At 39.1% G+C, this 19,682-nt stretch overlaps 1 protein-coding gene across 7 annotated transcripts in view; it reads left to right on the top strand.

The window, feature by feature from the left end:
* Positions 1-14,160, top strand: part of LOC112140048 (unconventional myosin-XVIIIa) — a 79,356-nt gene extending 65,196 nt beyond the window's left edge. For 3 of the 7 annotated variants that reach the window (XM_024262975.2, XM_024262981.2, XM_024262966.2), the window contains 6 exons: positions 225-410; positions 489-628; positions 1,370-1,414; positions 7,299-7,421; positions 7,978-9,379; positions 12,448-14,160. In XM_024262975.2, the coding sequence (XP_024118743.1) occupies positions 225-410; positions 489-628; positions 1,370-1,414; positions 7,299-7,421; positions 7,978-9,364 (1,881 nt within the window). In that variant the 3' untranslated portion in view covers positions 9,365-9,379; positions 12,448-14,160. The remainder of the gene's footprint in view (positions 1-224; positions 411-488; positions 629-1,369; positions 1,415-7,298; positions 7,422-7,977; positions 9,380-12,447) is intronic. The other 4 variants (XM_024263007.2, XM_024262969.2, XM_024262996.2 and 1 more) reach the window with 3 other exon arrangements.
* Positions 14,161-19,682: the final 5,522 nt, after the last annotated feature.

The following is a 19,682-nucleotide window of genomic DNA, read 5'->3' as shown; positions in this document are numbered from 1 at the left end:
TTATTGTTCCTTAACACTTACATTACAAGAAATTCAATTATTTCTAGACATAGTGCATATATATTGTATAAGGAGATATCTGGGTGCATCTGGTAAAAAACAAGCAAAAACTGCAGTCCTACTGCAGAATAAGAAGACTAAAGACATACATATGGCACTGAGGTGTGTTGTTACTCTCTGTATTGTATGTGTTTAGTTGAACTCTTTTTCACACCGTTTCCTAGAGTCTTGTGGGTCGCCTGAAGGAGAATCTCGAAAAGATGACGGAGGAGAGAAACCAGCACATTGCTGCAGAAAACAGGGAGAAGGACCTGAATAAACGCATGCAGAGGCAGATAAGAGACGTAAAAGAAGAAATGGGCGAGCTGTCCAAGAAGGAGGCCGAGGCGAGCCGCAAGAAGCACGAGCTGGTAAGCGGCCGGGCGATTCGACAGCGTTCATTGCTCTTAACAACTTCTAACCATACGACTTTCACGCTGCCTTCACAGGAAATGGACATCGAGAGCTTAGAGGCAGCAAATCAGAGCTTACAAGTGGACCTTAAGCTGGCCTTCAAGAGGATAGGGGACCTGCAGGCTGCCATCGAGGATGAGATGGAGAGTGAAGACAATGAGGACTTAATCAACAGGTAAATGACAACTTGTTTTTCTTTTCATTGCAAATATTGTGACTCTGTTTTAACAGGATTTTCACACGACTTTTTTTTTCTTTTTCCACTTCATTGATATTTCCCGTCTAAATTTGACAGGGACAATAAAAGGAAGTGAGCCACAGTAATGTTGTTAATTCCACTCGTTCTGATTGTAGTGGGAAAAAAATGGTTTCCTTTGCCTCAGTAGTTCTGTAATGTATTCATGGTACACTGCAGAGTAGCTGGAGGCTGTAAAAACAACAGTAGCTGCTACTTTTCTTGGAAGGCTGTCAGTCACATGTATCTCTTTTTTTTATTGTTCCACATAAATTTACAGCCTCTTTTGTAGTTTGTCTCACGGTGCATTTTGTGCTTCGCAAGTGTTTCCCAGATGGTTTTAGTGAGCTCCCTGCCTCTGATCGTTTGTCTTTCCTATACATCGCTGTTTTATGACTCGCGTCCTCTTTCAGCGGGGTTGAGGGTTACGGAAGCTCTGGGGCCGCGGAGGTAAACACTGACTGCAATAAATGCACACCTATAAAGGGAATCTGCTTTAGCAGGCATGAATGATTAAGACCTATGCTGGAAGGTTGATTTTTATTTATGTGAGATGTTATTTTTTTTAAGTTATAATTTGTATCCTGCTTTTATGTGATTGACAATCCATCTGACCATTTTTATTTCTCTTTTTTTTCCCCCCTTTGTTCCCATCTTTGATGCCTTCCTTTCTTTTGACAGTTTGCAGGACATGGTGACAAAATATCAGAAAAGAAAGAACAAAACGTGAGAACGTAAAATGCATCCCTCGTTTCTAATACCGTTTGTCTGAAACTTTCTCCCACTAAAAAAGAGACAACAATGCAGAATTTCTAATGGTTTCTCTTCATTTTTTTTCCACAAAAGCACTGTTGTGAGGAAAAACTATTTTAAACTTAAATGTAATGAGCAAATGTTCCACATTCCCAACAAGAGTGGTTTTTAAAAGGACGGCTCCGTGTTTCATTTCGTTCCATTTTATTTTGTGTCAAGTGTCTGAAGGTTGTAGACATGCTGCTTCATTCGGGATTTCACGCCTTGTTTAGCTGATGTTTGGTGAAATTCAAACAAGAATGGAAAATCTACCACGATTCTAAATGTCACCTTCATCTCCTTTCAAAACCAGTCTCTGCAAAATATGACCAAGATGAAAAACCTGAAAATGTAAGATATTTGCTTACATGCTGCATTATTGTCTCTTTTGATCCATCCGTATTAAACACCACCGTCTTCTACAAAGCATGCCTAAGGAGCGAGATGGTTGCACTTAACTTCAGTAACCCCCTTCTGTTTATCTACAGCTTTTTCCAAAGCATGCGCAAAGTCTCTGTTATTGTGGTTTAAACATCATAAACTCTTTTTGTATCAGACGTGTTGGGCTTTAAAGAGAGGAAGTTGGAATATTGTTAAATTTAAGTACAAATACAAAGAAATATCTTACGGGGCTCAAAAATCCCAATTTAAATAATATTCACTTAAAGACCCACTACAACCATCTTTTGATCTATCATAAAACATGGATCATGGATCTATTTGTCTGCAAGTGGACGCATCAGAGTGAAGCGGAGCAGGGAGCTTATTTTCTACTTAACAAATAAGCTCTTTTCCAAACAGCATTTTTTTGTCTGCTCCTGATTCACAATTATTTAAATTAAAAAAATACTCAGAAATGCAAATGTAAGCTTAGTTTTCTTTATATAATCCATTATGAGAATAACGCAACAAGAACATGTTAAAAACACAAAAAATACAATGTTTATCAGAGTGGGTCCTTATAGAAATAAATCAAACAGAAAAAAAACATCATTTTGATGTGTCTGTTTTGCTTTACTGACGATCTGTGCATGTGTGGGAGTTAAAAAGGTTAAGAGTTTAATGAAACTTCAGTTACTTAACAGTCATGGGTTGTCTTTTGTATTCTTTTATATTAATGACTGAATGTTTTCAGCTAGTGAACCAGCAACACCTGGACTTGTTCACTCTTTGTGTCTAAAGAAGACATTCTCTGGATGGGAGCACTTGTTGCTCCTACAAATTTATATATTTCAGCATTATTGTTTCCTTTCCGCATGAGCTGGTTGCACATCCTATAGACAAGAATGCCCCTCAAACCGTTGGAGATATGGGCTTTTGAAGTGAGCGCTGATAACAAGCCCCTTGGTGCTTCTCCTCTTTAGTCAGGAGGACACAGCCTCCATGATAATGAAAAGGAGTTTTGAATTTAAATGCGTCTAACCGCAGGACATTCTTTTACTTTTAATTCCCACTTAGATAAGATTTGGGGTGGAGAAGCCGGTACCACTCCTAAAATATGTTAACTTGTGTCATATTCTTGTGGGGGTGATTTAATTTAAGGTGTTCTTAAACGTATGCAGTCATTTCTATAACAAGATTGATTCAATGCAGGGCCCAAAGATCCCAAGTTGGTTCCCATTTAAGCCCTTGTATTCAGAAGATTTTTAACCTTTTGAAACGGTTTATTATTTTTTTTTTTTTTATCCTATATGCTTTTTTTTTTTAACTTTACAGCATTTATTTTTTTACTCTGCAAATGCAACCGAAAGTGGCTCAGATAAAGACTGTAATGCCCACTAGACCAAATCTACTTCTTTAAACGAGGTAAAAAAATAGAGAATACTAGATTTTTTTTCATGTTATACATATAAAAAACCTCCCAATGGAACTAATCAAATTTGTCTTGATGATATTCCTTGATCATGTCCTGCTCTTCTAAGACAAAATTAAGTCTTGAAATTAGCTATAAACATTTGTATTTGGGTATATTCTCCTTGCAATTGGAAAAAATATCTTAGAGTAAGCATTTTTTGCTCCAAAATATTTTATACTTCCAAAGTAAATATATTTGCACACTTTCCACCAAATCAAAGCACAACAGTTCAACTATCCTTATTCCTAGAACATAATCATCTTAAAGTGAGACTAATGAATACACATCTTAGGATAAACTTGTCTTAAAAATTTATAATTCAAATGAAACTTTTTAGGTTTTTCTAAATCAAGCAAATCTGTGTCTTGAGTCAAGACAGTCACCATCAAAAATAAAATGTGTACTTGAAAATTGATTAAAAAAAAACTTGTTTCTTTAGAAATATTTGTTGAAATCAAATGTCTCAACAAGGAATTCAATATTTATTGACCCAAATTAAGTCTTTACATCTCACTTTAAAGTTACTAGTAAGTTGTCTCAAAAGATATCTTGGCTAGAAACCACTAAAGTACTAAAACACTTTTGTGTTTTTGCACTGTAAAAGTAAAATAACCCTCCTAAACAGAACAAAGCCTACAATGCTACAAAAAATTGCTTTTAATCACATTTATAAAACATTTTCCAAACATTTTATTGTAAAGTTATGTATTTTTCTAAAAATGCCTCCTCCATGCCTTAACTGCAAGGTGATACTTAAATCTTAGGAGAAGGCTAAATGATATAGCACTATGTCATGCATGCTGGTGTTCATAATGAGCTCCTGTGGAATAGAGCGCATAGGAATATGCCTTAATAGTTCTTTTAGTTTAGTGTTCACTGATAGCATCAAGCCATATGAGATTTGATGCTGAACGTAAGCATTTGTGACAAAGATTTACAACAAGTGCGGGCCGATTGTCAGAAGCGATTAGTGCTCGGCTCGGAAGTCCTGCGGCTCGCTTGCATCTACAAGCTTCAGGATTGGTTTGCGAGCAGCGCGGGGCCAAGGACAAATGGCTTGTGACACCATTTTTAAAGCACTCACTTCCAAGCCACTTTTTATTTGTTTGTTTGTATGTGTTAGAGAGGCGGGAAAAAGGGGAGATTACTTTGCAAGGCGCTCGCTTCTCTGTTGTGCAATATATCACATTAAAAAGTCACAGCGTCAGAGAGTTGACAAATGGGCAACGTGTAATCAACTTGCTTGTATTAATGAGCCCATTATTTTGTTTTCGGTGGGCTTTTTAAAGCGATAATTAGTCTGGAGTGGTGAACAAGGGAGAGAGAAATAAATGACAAACGGTATTTTTGTTTGAACTTGAACTCATCATTTTTGGCTTTTGCTTCTCGAAGTGCGGCTCGAACTGTGAAATGAAAATAAATTCTTCTTTAGGCAAATATTATATAAAAAAAAAAAAAATAAATAAAGATTCTCCTGACTGATCATTTTTCCTCCCCCTTTACACACAGGGCTCCAGAGATGAGACATAAATTCTCCAGGAAAGTTTGAATTCCATTTAGTCCAACACTGCAATGCCCTTTCCACCCTTTGCTCACCTCCTTATATCAATCAAAAACCAGCTCTCTTGCTGCTTTTAGGCAGAATGCCAAAAATAAAAACCCAGAAAGTGGGAAGGGAACATGCTTTATTGTCTGATGGAAAAATGACTAAATGTGAGTCATAAAAGAGGGGGCACTGTTTAATGCTGTTCTGTGGGAGACCTACCAGTCGCCTGCCTGTCATTTCACACCTCTCGGAGTGCTGTATTTGCACCTAACAAGCATTTTGTGACACATTTCAAGGCTCAGATGGATAAACTTGTCCAATAAGACAAATCTGTGAAGAGCATTACCATTTCTCATTCTTTTTGGTGACCGTCACTTGTGTGTCAACACAATACGCCTAATATTTCCGGCTGATGAAATATGGCTCCTTGAAAGCTAACGCAGGTAAGGCTGTAAAGAAAAGGGACGCCCACCATTAATCAGGAACAGGTCAGAACTGCAGATGCTTTCCAGCACGTACCGCTGATTCAAACAGATAGCCTCTTGTCTTTGAGGGAGTATTATTCAACCTTTTTAGAAAAATAACTGATGCTGCATTTGTTGTCGTTGTGTGAATGCTTCAACGCATTCACAAAAAATGCCCCATAGTAAATGAATGAGAAAGTCTTCTGATTTAAAAAATTTAAATAGATTGGCAACGAGCTTTAAAATATATTCATGGGCCATGTTTTTATCTTTTATAGTAATTTTCAAAAAAATTGGAATGTATCTTTTATATAATGCTTAGTTTACTTAATATATTAAACTTTTTTTATACCTATGTATACCAAACTTTTTTGGCTAATTTGGCATCTATTGAGGTTTTTTTATGCTAATTTTGAGTTTACCTTCTATTTTAGCAACATGCTAATGTTTTTGACTAATTTAGTTTACTTAACATTTTAAGCTATTTTGGAGTTTAGCTAATATTTAAGCAATGAGCTAGCTTTTTTGGCTAATTTGGCATCTACTGGGGCTTTTTTATGCTAATTAAATGTTTAGCTCATATTTTCAGCAACATGCTAACATTTTTAGCTTATTTGTTACGAACTGAGGTTTTAAAGGCTAGTTAAGAGTCTACCTTCTATTTTAATAACAGGCTAATGTTTTTGACTAATTTAGTTTACTGAGGAATTTTAGGCTATCTGTTGAGTTTAGCTCGTATTGAAGCAACAAGCTAGCTTTTTTTGGCTAATTTGGCATCTACTGAGGGTTTTTTGGGCTAATTTGGAGTTTAGTTCATGTTTAAGAAACACACTAAATATTATTACAAAATTGGCATATACTAGGGATTTTTAAGCAATTTTACTACAATTTTTTCTCAGAAATGTAGGTCAACTTTAGCACTTTCATTGTCCTTTAACAAAATTTCCAGTCTTTTAGCAAATTCAAAATTTTCCAAAAAGCTTTTCATTACCAGCAAATCCCTTCAACAATTAAACTGCATCACTTTTTTCAGCAAAAAGCTTCACCATCTTCAGCGACCACTTTCAGCAAAAAGCATTCACACTATTATTATACCAGGTAGAGCAACTTCTGTAGTTTATTTTGTTGTGATCAATCCTTTTCTGTCTTTCTTCACCCCCCTGAAACTGAAGACATAACCGTGTCCTTGAACTCTCTCTGCATATCAGACGTTTCATTCCTGAAGGAAATTGCCGCTGCTAAAATTAAGAGCTCTTCGCTGCAGAATGCAATCCTCCTGGACAGCATCCACTCTACTTTATCCTCAGAGCTTCTGTGCAAACCATGATGACGGTATGGGTAGCAACAAAGCTGAGGGTTTTTCTCTTAATACATCTGGACCATGACGGCAGTATCGACCTAGAGGTTATGCCACTCTGCTCTCCTCTTCCTGTCACATTAACCTTTTGGAACAAAGAGATGCATGATTCAGAATATTCAACACAGATCTGATTGAGCGATTGAGGATTGGCCTTATCCAGGTGGGATCTGCTGAGCTTTTTCATCTTGATCTGCTGGTCTGTGTATATCGATTGGCATGTCAAGCGATTGGGGGAGGAGGGACGGCTCCACTCCTATAACAATCATTGGGGGCAGGTGACGTGCCACACAGGTGCAGCCCAGAACAAAGCAGATTGTTTATATGCAACTCCAGAGATTCATCCCCCGCTGGAGACTTTTCCACGTATGCATGTGCTTTTCTCTGTTTGCATCATCAAACTAACCTTTGCAGTGAAAAAAAAAGAAACTGCCAACAAATCTTTCAATGTCTGCAAACTTTTTCCTGGAACGTGACTCTTCAAAGACGACATAAAATGTCTGCTTACATCCTCATAGAAAGCAGTTTTCCTGGAGTTAAGTAAAGATTGACCTTTTTTTTTGTCTGGCATAACTGACAGTTTTGATTCTTCACAGTGGGGATGAGACAGATACAGATTCGGAAGTGGAGGACCGCGTGGATGGAGTTAAATCTTGGCTCTCGAAGAACAAAGGCTCCCACAAAACCCTGTCAGACGAGGGAAGTCTGAAGAGCACCAGGTTAGTGCTCCTCCTCCTCCTTTTGTGTCGTATGTAGTTATGAAAGCAGGCACTTTCAAAACTCAGAAAAAGGCCCACGATTTCCTGGGGCTGTATGCAACAGAAGGATGGGTATCTCATGTGATTAAGTGTCATCTCTCTTTCTCGGTAATCAGTCTAATGACAGGAGGCGGTATGTGGAAGCGGCTGCTGTCAAAATTATTGAGGTGGCCTGTGGCCAATTGGCACGACTGCTAAATGACGACTCTGCCACTGTTAAATGGATCCTTTCACTAGATCCTTCTCTTAGCAATGTCATTTTTTTAGTTTTGTGTATAAATGCAGTATAAAAGATAGCAAAAATGTCCTTTTTTATGTGTCGAAAGCCATAGATAAAATTAAAATAGAAGGTTCTGAAAGAAAAAACTGTCATTAGGGAGTGTGGATGAGCTAAAATATGAAGTCCCAGCTGCCAAGTCTTAGCCTGCCATGATTCACAAAGTCAGAGTTTGAAATTTTTCCTCTTTCTTCTTGTGTTTGGTCGTCTCTATTGTCTGTTTTATGACGCAACATTTAGATATGCGGCAAATGCAGATGCCAAGGAGGTGAAAGAAGGTAAGGAGAAGATGACTGACGGGAGTAAAGATGAAAAGGAGGTAGAACAGAACAGATCAGTGTCTGTCATGAGCTCCCTGAGCTACAGGAAGCGCTCCAACCTCAAGGACTCCATTGGGGGTACGGGAGACGAAAGTTCCCTGTTCAGCACGCTTAAAGAGCAGCCTGACACACCAGACCTCTCCATCCTTCGTAAAGCCAAGTCAAAGTCCGGAGAGCTCCAGGATAACAGGAGAAAGAACCAAGCAGAGGAAGATATAGATGACAAAGGCTCTGTGATCTCCTTGGCCTATTCTGAAGCTGCCAGCAGAGCCAGGAAGGGGTTTGAGTCCCGCTGGACATCCCGCAGCAGCCCTGAATTTGATAAGGAGTCTATGGTGTCCTCTGTGGCTCCGAGCAGAATCTCTACCAGGAGAGCCATGTTGGACATGGACGATGACAATAAGTCGACTATTAGCAGCGTGAGCCGCACTAGCCCCCATTCACTTCACCGCAGCACCTCCTGGAAAGATGAAAGAAGAAGCAACTCTCGCTTATCGGTCGCCCGTAGCTGTGGCCTCAGTGAATTCGGCCTACACGTTGGTGATGATGATGACGACCGTCAGAGTTTGGCTTTTGGAGAAGGTGGAACGTCTCCTTACAGTCCTCGCTCCCACAGTCGCAGTCTATCCACTCCAGCTCAGCCGCGATCCTCAGACAACAATCAGCCTGACACATCCGACATCAAACCAGTTACACATCGGAACTACTTAGACCCCGACTTGGAGGCTGCCATCAATGAGGTTTTGAGCTTCAAACCCATAAAGTTCAAGCGTAGCAAGCTAAATGAATCTAGTGGTGAGGAGGAGGGTAAGAAGGTTCAAGGAAGCGAGGATAGTAGGCGCAAGGGAGAAGATGAGGGTCTGGCCCGGAGCACATCAAGTCTGCTGCGCCCGAGGTCAAGCTCGGTTCAAGATCGCGGCAAACGAGGGTCCAGCTCCTCCCGCAGTCGTAAAGATAAGAAAAGAGTCTCGTTGTCGGACTCCTCTTCCTCAGATGATAATCAAGGCAGGAAGAGCAAACGAGGGAAGAAGGACAAGAAGTCCAGGAGGAAATCAAAGAAGAAGCAGAGCGAATCAGAGGATTCCTCCTCCTCCTCGTCTTCGTCCTCGGAGTCCTCAGAGACTTCCTCCTCAGACTCGACCCTCTCCTATCGAAGTTCAAGTAGTGTCAAAAGGGTCACAAAACCTGCAAAGGAGGACGATGGGAAGGAGCTTGACGATCATCCTAACAAGAAAGAAACCAAGAAGAAGCAGAAGAAAGTGGATAGCCTGATGATGAAGTATCTCTACAAGCCCGATAGCGACTGATACCAACAGAAGAAGGTGATGCTTGGTGTTGCAATAACCCAGGAGCACGACGAATGCAGTGAAAGGATGCATCCTTAGACACACCACTAACACTGCCTGCTGTGTGTGTGAATGTCTTGCATTGTTTGCGAAAACATGAATAATCTCTGTGTTGCAGTAGCGTGTTCTGCTGTAGATCAGCTGCAGCACCTTTTCTTGACACTGTTTTGAAGGGAGAGCCTCGCATGTTGATTCCCTCTTTCACTGTTTCTGTTTGAGGGGGCGTTGTCAAATGCAGACATCACAGCGAGATCTCTACGCCGGCGCTGAACTCCTGCTCTCGTTTCATGGACAAAGGCGTGTAGTGGAAGAAAGCTTCGCTAATGCGATGAAATACTAGTTTGAACAGGGTTAACCCTGAAAAGGACCATTTATATACTCCATCTTCAATGGACAGAGCCTTGAATTTCTTTTTCCTTCACAACTTGTTCCTACGCTTGTAGAAATGACAACCCGAGTCTGTCAACACAATTGTACAGTGGAAGTGAAGCACAACAAAGACCCTGCAGCAGACACAACGTGTGTGATTTTCATTTCCCCGCCAGCATATCTGCTAAGAATCTTGCTGAGATTAGCCACAATTTCACTTTAACACATGGACTGTCTGTAAAACAAAGTACCCACGCTTTCACACAGTGACCATATGTGATCCAACTGTATTGCAGGCTTTCACATTTGTTTTGTTTTACCAATTTTTATCTTTATTTTGAAAAATCACAGGTTTTCAGTGTTTAATTCCTCCTAAATGCAATCATTTCACTGACTGGTCACATGGTTTCTTTATTCTGAAAGTGCGTTTAGGAACCGTTAGTTTCTCGTTTGCAGAGATTGGATGCATCTCTGCAAATGTGAGAGCCTCTTTTGGTGTTTGATGCTGTTTTAAGTACACAGTGTTAAGAGAGGAGTGCCTGGGTGTGACTTTTTCTCTAGCACAAACAGAGGCTGACAATGAGGCGAACGAAATTATAGCAATTTTTCTTTTCACTTGAGGTGTGACATGTCTGCCTAAACTATTTGATGTCAACACTTTACATCATAATCAAAGTGCCAAATTTAGCTCCTGCTTCAAAAGCTTACTGACAGTTTGAGTGTCTCTTGTGGTTGTATGTCTTTAGAATTGCATGCCTGATTGGCTGTTAGGAGGCTTTTCTTGCGTCGGAACAAGATTTTGTCGTTCGTAAAAGCTGGCTCAGGGTGGATCATGGCCTATAGAAGGTCATATGTGTTCATGCCAACTAAACTAGTGTTTTTCTTTACAATAATAAAAGCAATTTACAAGCATCAACTACATTACACATCAAAATACAATTGTTGGAAAATCCTTTCAAATGTCACATCCTTAAAAAAAACATAAAACAAATTGGCAATTTTTGGTTTTGTCCCTTTTTATGAACTCTTCTTTTAGCTTTTGAAATATCATGCGTTAAGATACAGACATACCAGCCATGTTCAACGTCCTAAACACATATTCTTGAACATGCTTTTTATTAGCAGCTTTATGCTATTGATAACTGTTGGTCCCAAAATTAATTTAAAATTATCATTATTTATTTATTTATTTATTTTTTTTATATTTTGCTGCCTGTTGTATCCATAAAGCTAAAGTAGCATTAATTGTTGCACACCTAGGTGAGAGAAATTAGTTTTCTGCATTTGACCCATCCCCTGGGGGGAGCAGTGAGCTGCAGACACAGCCGCACTAGTAACCAACCATATGGTAGTTCTACCCCCCAATCCAAACACTTCATGCTGAGTGTCAAGCAGGGAGGCACTGGGTCCCATTTTTAAAGTGTTTGGAATGACTGGATTTGATTTCACAACCGTCCACTCTCAGGACAGACACTCCACCACAAGGCCACTGAGCTGACATGCAAAAGTTCTAAACTCTAATCTTTACCCTCCCCACTCCAAACCTCATTGTTAACATACACAATTGACACAATATTTGTCTATGTTAGCATCTATATTTGAGCTGTTTTAAAGTGCAACTCAATCACCATTCCAAAAATGATGATAGAGCAGGTCAAAGTAAAGTTTGAACTTTTGTTCGGTTAAACAACGCCAAAAAACAGCATCGCAAACCAGAATGTACCTTGGTTAAAAAAAGAAAAAAAAAGATTACAGTGAAATGTTTTAACATGGAAGTCAATAGAAAGTCGCAACTTTACAAAAGGTCCCTCCCACCAGTTTTTTTTTGAGGAACACCAATATTTGATGCTTTGTACTTGACTCTTAAATTCAAGAACAGGAAGTGGGGCTTACATTTTAACGATGACTAAAAGGCCATCTGCAGACATCATGCTGCAGATGTCTGAATTTCCCTCAAAAACAGTTAATCTTTCCGCCTCCATGTTGAGCAGGTCACATCTTCGTTTTTTTTAACTCGCTGCCTGTCCTCAAAAGCAAACCTTAAGACACCCAAATAAAAATCTCTAGAGTGACTCCAGCTGCCTTGAAGGTGCTGCAATGACTCTTTATTATGACACGAGCTGTCAGGATAATGTGAGAAGGCTCCAGGCGCTATACAAACACAGTATTATTTTCAGCCTTCTGCAAGTTATTAAGACTATCTCCGTGTTAATTCTTTTTACATTTACTCCACTCACAGCACACGCTGGTTTTAGAAATAGGGCCGGAGTCTGGATGCTTGTTCATTGGACGTGGATTTGTCCTCCAATTTGTGACACGGACACATTTTTTTTTAACACACTGCATTATTTTTATTGATCTGTGCCGCGTTGATTGAAACGCGTTTTCCTCTGAGAACATGGAGCAGGAATATATTTTTTCCCGTCTGTCCTAGTCATAAATAATGATGAGTAAACCCCCCTCCCCGATGGAAAACGTGCACAAATGTCACGTATACACTTGTGGGGATGTCACGTTTACCGACTACAGTAAATAACACATCTCATTACAACTGCTTCTGCTGCTATCGGGTGTTGCTGTCTTGCAGCCTAAACGCTGTTTACTCTTTTGACTCTCCTGCAAGCAGCCAAGTGATGATATAATGGTGTGTCTGTGTTTTTCGTTGACCCCCGCAGCCCCCCTGTACACCGGAGACACCCGAGCCTTGGCAGATCCGATGAAGAGGATGACGTGGACAGAGAGTCGAGCAAGCAGTCTGACAGGGAGCTACAGTGAAGCCTTATTGACCGAGAGCGTGTCGTAACCCAAACTCTCGGGAGGGAAACTCTCCTCACCCTCTAACTATATTACCACTGCTGGGCCGGCGAGAACAGAAGAGACGGCACGCGGACATTTCATCCGGATCGTTATAAACTGTGCCGCTTCAGTTCTTGCTGGCAGAAGACATCGAGTCACTCATACATACCATCAAAGTTGAGGACTATCAGAGGAACTTTCATCCACTGCTTTATTTATAAGAGCTTCTTTTCAGACAAATTTAAGCACTCGTCTGCACTCTTCCTCTTTACACTTAGCTTTGCCAAGAGGATTTAGATAAGCCTCCTCTGGCTGGATTTCTTCAAGAAGGTCTGACCAACTGTTAAGGTTATCCTTATCCTCCCCCTTTTTTATGTGAACTAGCACTGAGGGAGGAATTAACCCATTTTCAATTAATTATCTTGCTGTAGGTTTACCCGCTTGTTCCACGTTGAGATATCTGGGCTTTCAACAAAGCGATTGATTGATAACTGAAAATAATCCCTATCAGCAGAACGGTGACCACTTCCACTGCTGTGGTAGTAAGTTTGGAGTTTTAAAGGTATTTATGGATTTTCTCTATATATTTGGAATCTGATGGTTTGCATAATATTCAAGTAAAAGATTTTCTAAAGCTACTTAAAAAACTATATTTAGGAAAAAGTCCTACTTCTGGTTTATCCTTATTAAGTGGAGTTCACGCTAGAATGCCTCTGGTTTGTTTCAAAATGAATAATTCTTGAAGTTCAAAGGGAATTCATTTATTTGGTGTTCTACAGGAGTTTCTCACATGGCTTGTTAGACCTTTCAGATACAAAAAATGAATAGAATATTTCTTAAGGTGCATAAGGTGGGGATTTCTTCTGTTCGTGATAAATGACTGCTCCTTTTAGTGTTGTTTTTTTGCAGAACAGCTCTGAATCTTTGCATTTGTTTGCAGTATTCTTTGTGTTACTGGTCTCTGCTGCAAACTACTGCAGTGTGTCTCAGTGTGTTACTTTAACAAGGTGCCAAATATTGTTGTGGAAATCATGCAACTCCACTCTTATGTGTGTGTTTATTAAAGTGGGAATATTTGCATTTGATCAGAGTTTTGATTTCAGTTGTCAATAAAATTAAATAATATGCACATTTATTATTTTGTTTATGAATAACTGCATTTAAATTCTTCACAGGTGAAGTAAAAACAACGTCACCCAAGTATAAAGCACTAAATCCGAGCTTTAACAGTTTGTGTTAAACCAATAATAGGATCTTATCTTTTTGTGCTTCTATACCAAAAAAGATGGCGTCATGTGAACTTGATTTTCTGGTTAGATTAGCACATAGTCATTTTTGGAAAAGCCTTAAGGAATATGCACATTTTTTTTTTAGTATTTTAGGACTTCAATGGCCTGTATTTATTGCTCATTATATCTTCTGATGGTTTCTGCTTTCCACCCCCTGACAGAGTTGCAAAAAAGAAACTTGTTCAGGAACTTCTGTGTCTTGCGTAACTTTTTCAGTGTTTGCATAAGAATCAGACGAAAAAATAAACTGTCTTCTTTTTTTTTTTTTGCTAATAAAAATATCTAATATTATGCTTGAAAGAACAAAAGTCTTTTCTTTGGTTGTACTCACTTTGTTGCTTGAGAAAAAAAGAATTTCTGTCATTTTTCTAGAATACAGCTTTAGACAAAAACTCTGATTTATTAGAGCTCGATTAAAAAACTCAACTAAATAATCGCAAAGATGAAAAAATATTGAATTGCGATTAATCAGTTCATTTGTTTTTTCATTGTATTTGACGACCACTTATCTGTGAATATTCACAACATGAAATCACACTAAACTGTATATTTAGACGGTTTAATTTGAATTAGTCATGTCAATCAATTAAAAAAAAGAATCGCATTAATCAAACTTTTGTGTTGTGATTAATCACTATTAATCACAATTATTTATTAGTACATTTGATGACAATATGCGGCCTGTTGAACAAAAACGGGCCAGAGATAAATTTTTACTTCATTTTTATTGTCTGAAATGTATCAAGTTTTAACCCATAAGTGTAAATTGTGTGCACAAAACAGATCAACAGTAAGATGAGCAGAACTCTTTAGTTACTCCATGACTTACAGCCGTAGGAAACAAACCTGTAGACCTACAGAACAAAAAGACCCTTTCACACAGCCCAAATGCGATATATCACTACACAGACTTCTTTAAGAGTAAAACTTTTCTTCTTCTTCTGGACAAAAACAAGTGGAAAGAGAGGAACTTTCTCTCTGAACTGATGCTTTATTTAACCTTTTGTGGCGACCAGCATATGAAAAGATTTCCTCGGCCGCTGCAGTTGAGGCTCGGTGACATGATGCCGCTGCAACGCGCCTGATCAAAAATAAATAAATAGTGAATATTTATTTATTTTGTAAGTCACCATGATATAAGTGTGATAATATGTGACAAAATATTTTAACGCACGGCGTGGAAGCCTGAACCACCGAGGCAAAGCGAAGGACTGTTTCTGTGAGGTCTAATTAATTTGTGTTAATAAATATTAATGCGTTAATTCTTTTTAATTAATCCCATGCATTAACGTTCACAGCCTTATTATTTATACATTTATGCCCAAAGCCCATGATTGGCAGATCTCACTCACTAAAATCAAAACATTTTCATATAAGCTTTCATAATGACATATAATAAAACAGAGAGGCGCATTATTTCAAGGTTTCATAAATATTTATATATGTACATGAACTGGGATGTACCCTGCCTTCGCCCAACAGTGCCTAGGATAGGCTCCAGCAACTTTGTGGCCCCAAATGGGACTAAGTGGGTTTGGATTGAAAATAAAAGAACCGATGTATTAAAAGCATGGCTTGGAATGTGAAGAATATTTTCCTGCAGATGCTTATTTTTCAGCAAACAGTCAACAAACGTGTTCCTCAAGGTTTGCAGACTCCCACCTGGAAACTGATTGCTCCGCCTTTCTGCAGTGCTGGAATGAAAACGTAGAAGTTGCACCGTCGTGCAAACTTCTCAGTCTCCAACTGGACTAAACTTTTTGAGGTGCTTTAAAATTCTGAAGGTTAAAACTCTAGAAGTCACAGAACACCAAAAAATGTCCTAAAACCAGACAAATCCTCATTTAGTAGGACTGTTTGCACAAACCCAACTAAATTAATGCTTGCTGTAAAGTGAAATGCTGATTCCTGATAAGAGTCCGACTCTAGCACTGTGGCTCCGTCTTCATTCCTAACACTTTGCTTTTCTAACAAAAATACCCTTAGAATAAAGTCTGCTTATGTAATATGGAGCTATATATTTAGATCCGAAGTGGATACTGTGAATAGCTTTGTCAGCATGTTGTGCTCGGTAAAAACAGCTAACACTCCAGATATTTGCCTTATAGGATGAACGTGCTGCTCTCTCACACACATGCATGCATGCCTGTTTTCTAATGCGAAAAAAAGTCTCTGACTTGTGCTATTTGCACCTCAGAAAAGCTAATTAGCATTTTTTTTCTTATTTTTGCTTCTTTCCCCCATTGCATCTCAATTGAATATTAATGCGGAAAACATGAAACTTTGATGTTTCAGATTCCGAATAGACTTGCTTAATGCAAGTAAATAAAGTTTAATTGCTTCTAAAGTCACCAACTTTTATCATGTTGTTTTTTTTTAATTTTTTATATACAGATGACTTTGGAAGAAGCAAATAAAAGCGTCTGCTTGCTTATAGAACCTACTGTATTTGTGCAGAGATGAATGTGTATTGGCTTGAAATCACCTGTTTTAGAAAGCAGCTGGAGAAAAGGAGGTCACAAAGGGGGCAGGATAGCTTTGGGAGAGAAAAAAAAAAAAAAAGAAGCCATGTGCGTGTTTGATTAATTTTAGCTCACCCAACCTGGAGAAGTGCCTCATCATACCCATTCAGTTTTCCCAGGAGACCCCGGTGAAAACAAGCACTTCATGGAAATGATTCATTTTGAGTAGATGAAAAGGCAGACAGAATGCTGCTCACACTACCTTGCGAGATTTGGGTTGTTAATGTGACGGCTGCACAGCTACGGGCAAATTCAGGAAGATCAAACGCCGAGTGCAAGCATAGTCTTCCTCCCCACATCAATATCTTTTCAACATAGGTGAAGCTTACCTAGATTCAAAAGGATTGATGGTTTTAGATTACCACCTAGGCTGACATTAGCGCACGCGCGCACAGTGTGTTTTGCTTTAAAGAATCCCCTATTTATCCAACCAATCTGTAATCCTCATCGCTGCACACAACCTGTTCTGGTGCTTTTGCTCTGTGCAGGGGAGCTTCTGCTGTGATTTCACCCCACTTGCGTGCACCTTCTGGAAGGCTTGTATGTTGCCGCTTAAAGGCTTTCCATTGAGTGACAGATTAAATTCTGCACCCGATTTTCCTTATTTTGGCTCCAACACTGTTTCACAAGCCACTGGAGCAGGAAGTCATTAGCTCGACAAAGCCAAGCAAGCCTGTGTTTACGGTGCCACCCTCCCCGTTATTAAAACAGAGTGGAGTGGCCCCACACATTTGTTGACTTTTTCCAGTGGTGTGACCTCGATGACTTGGTTGCTGTAATTTTTTCTATATAATTTAACATTTTTTTCATTTTAAACCTAAAATGAGACGTGAAGGAGCCACATCGGACTCCTTCCTAAAAACCCGTGCCAGTTCTAGCTGGAGCAGCTGTGTTCTCCCAGCATCTCCTCTTCCTGACCTTGGTATGGAGGCCACCCTGCCAGGCAGTAAAATATGAAAGGGTTCAGTTTGAAGGAAGAACATGTTTATCAGGCATCATCCTCAGCTATTAGCGCTCCCAGTTTGGCGCTGGATGCCTGCTGTCAATAAAGCACTGATTGGAGGCGCTGGGACACTGCCTGCAGGGACCAGGTGAGGAGGCTGCATTCATTTGCAATTCTGAGATGAAAAGCAGCACCAGAGTGCTGCTCGGGCGCCTGTCTTTGTTTGCACATATCATTTCCACTCTAATGAACGCTGCACAGTGGTGGGGCCTTGTAACAAGGCTCAAAGGTAGGCTCGCACATTGTTTACATTTTGCATAGGTCTTCGCTGGGACTGGGGAAAAACAACGCCGCCTCCCCCTGCTGTAAAAACGAACCGCTTTAGCCCCCAAAGTATTAGAAAATCTGCGATTTATTTTGTTTTGTGCCGCTCTAAAACCCAAGCAGAGTGTAAACCTTAAAAACAAATTGCTGAAATCCTTGGTGTGGAAAAAGGAAACGTCTATCACCAGTTTCAGTGTTGGATTTGTCTCTCTATCTCCACTCCACACTATGCAGGTGGCCAAAGCCTCCCACTGTGCTCAGAGCTGTTCAGTGCTTAGTGACTGCCAGAGGAGACTTGCTGCCCCTGTCATTGCTGCATACGTGTGTGTATATGTGTATGTGGCGGAGTGGAAATGAGTGCAGGGGATGCACTTTATAGCAGTCCAGGACATATAAGGGATTTGCGAATGAAAATGGTGGCTCCTTCGTGCCTGTATCAGAGGAAAAGATTACCTCTTTCACCGTGACCTTGACTACTCGCTTCTGCAAAGTGATGTGATTTCATTTGTGTTGTCTCTCTTCGTGCAGTTATACTTTCAGGTATGATGAATAAGAAATGCAGGAGCATCCTTGTAAACACACATCAAAACATTTCTGCCTGTAATGTTATTTGCCAAATCTCACCAAGTGCTGGTAATCTTTTCTTGTTGAACCTGCCTTGAGCAAGAAAAATACTTCCACCATAAAAAATAGGAGAAATAATTTCCTTTTCGCTTTGGAAAAATCACCAAAATGCCTATCTGTTCACTCTGAACTGATTAATCTCTTAATACATCATTTAAATGATTATTTACAAGCACAAGTGGCTCAAAAATATGGAACCTCTAAAGGGACATCAAAGTAAAAAAAAACTGAAGTCAAAACATTTTTTTTTCTAACAATTGAAATAAAAAATAAAAAAAAATGGCTACTATATGTTGCACACCAGATAGTAATTGAAAAATGCGTTTTTCTTGAAAAATTGAAGTAAAAATTGTTTGTTTTTATAAAAACTGAAGTACATTTTTTTGAAAAACATTTTTTTTATTTGAAAGTAAAAAACAATGTTTTTCTAAAAATTGAAGATTTTTTTCTGGTTACTATCTGGAGATAACCAGATAATCACTGATTTTTTTAATGTATTTTGATTCAAGTTTTTTTTCTAATTGAGGTAATACAAAAAATACAAAATTGAAGTAAAAAAATGCTTTTTTTTCTAAAAATTAAAGTAATTATTTTTCTGGTTTCACACCAGAGCAACATAAAATAAAATTTAAAAAATTGAATTAAAAATTCGTTTTTTCTCTAAAAATTGAAGTAAGAAAAAAAATTGTGGTTGCTAACTGGTGCACACCAGTTAGTAACATGATTTTTTTTTTTTTTTTACTTCAATGTCCCTTCAGGGGCTCCGTACAAAAGAGTATTTTTGTTTTCCTTTTTTTTTGTATTTCTGGTACAAGATGCACTACTGCTGTCCATCATAATTAGCAGAGAAAGCAGATGGGAGGGTGGGGAGGAGGTTCCTGCTGTAGGTGCATTTCCATCTTGCGCTGATCAGTGAAGTGATACGAAACAGCCCTCAAACTCGGCTCGCAGATGTCACTTCTGGACTCCAAGTATTGTGTTAGAGGAGGAGTGGAAAAGTGTTTTTATGTGTGTGTGTGTGGAGGAATCATCAAACATTCATTTTCCATAAAGCCCCATATTCATGTATTTACGTCGATATCTGCTGATCTCTTGTATCAGTTTCCACTGTGCAGCTTGATTGTTTTTTGAGAGATTATATTTTAATCTTAAAGGTTCCCCTCTGCCTCGTCCTGTTTTTCTGTTGCAGCTCTACAACATTTCACATGCATCATTTTTCTGCTGAAAAAGTGAAGCTTTAGGGCTCTTACATGATTACTTTAAAGGTTTGTGTGGGTAAAACATGATGAGTCACTGTAATGTTCAGTCTTCTGTGCCAGCTTTTGACAGACTGGTAGTTTTTACTGCTAGCACCAAAACTCAAAACTTATAGCAGTTATTAAAGACTTTATTACCTCAATTAAAGAGTGTGG

Source organism: Oryzias melastigma, linkage group LG14 (genome assembly GCF_002922805.2).
Source record: "Oryzias melastigma strain HK-1 linkage group LG14, ASM292280v2, whole genome shotgun sequence".
Classification (NCBI taxonomy): Eukaryota; Metazoa; Chordata; class Actinopteri; order Beloniformes; family Adrianichthyidae; genus Oryzias; species Oryzias melastigma.
This window is presented reverse-complemented; position numbering and strand designations above follow the sequence as displayed.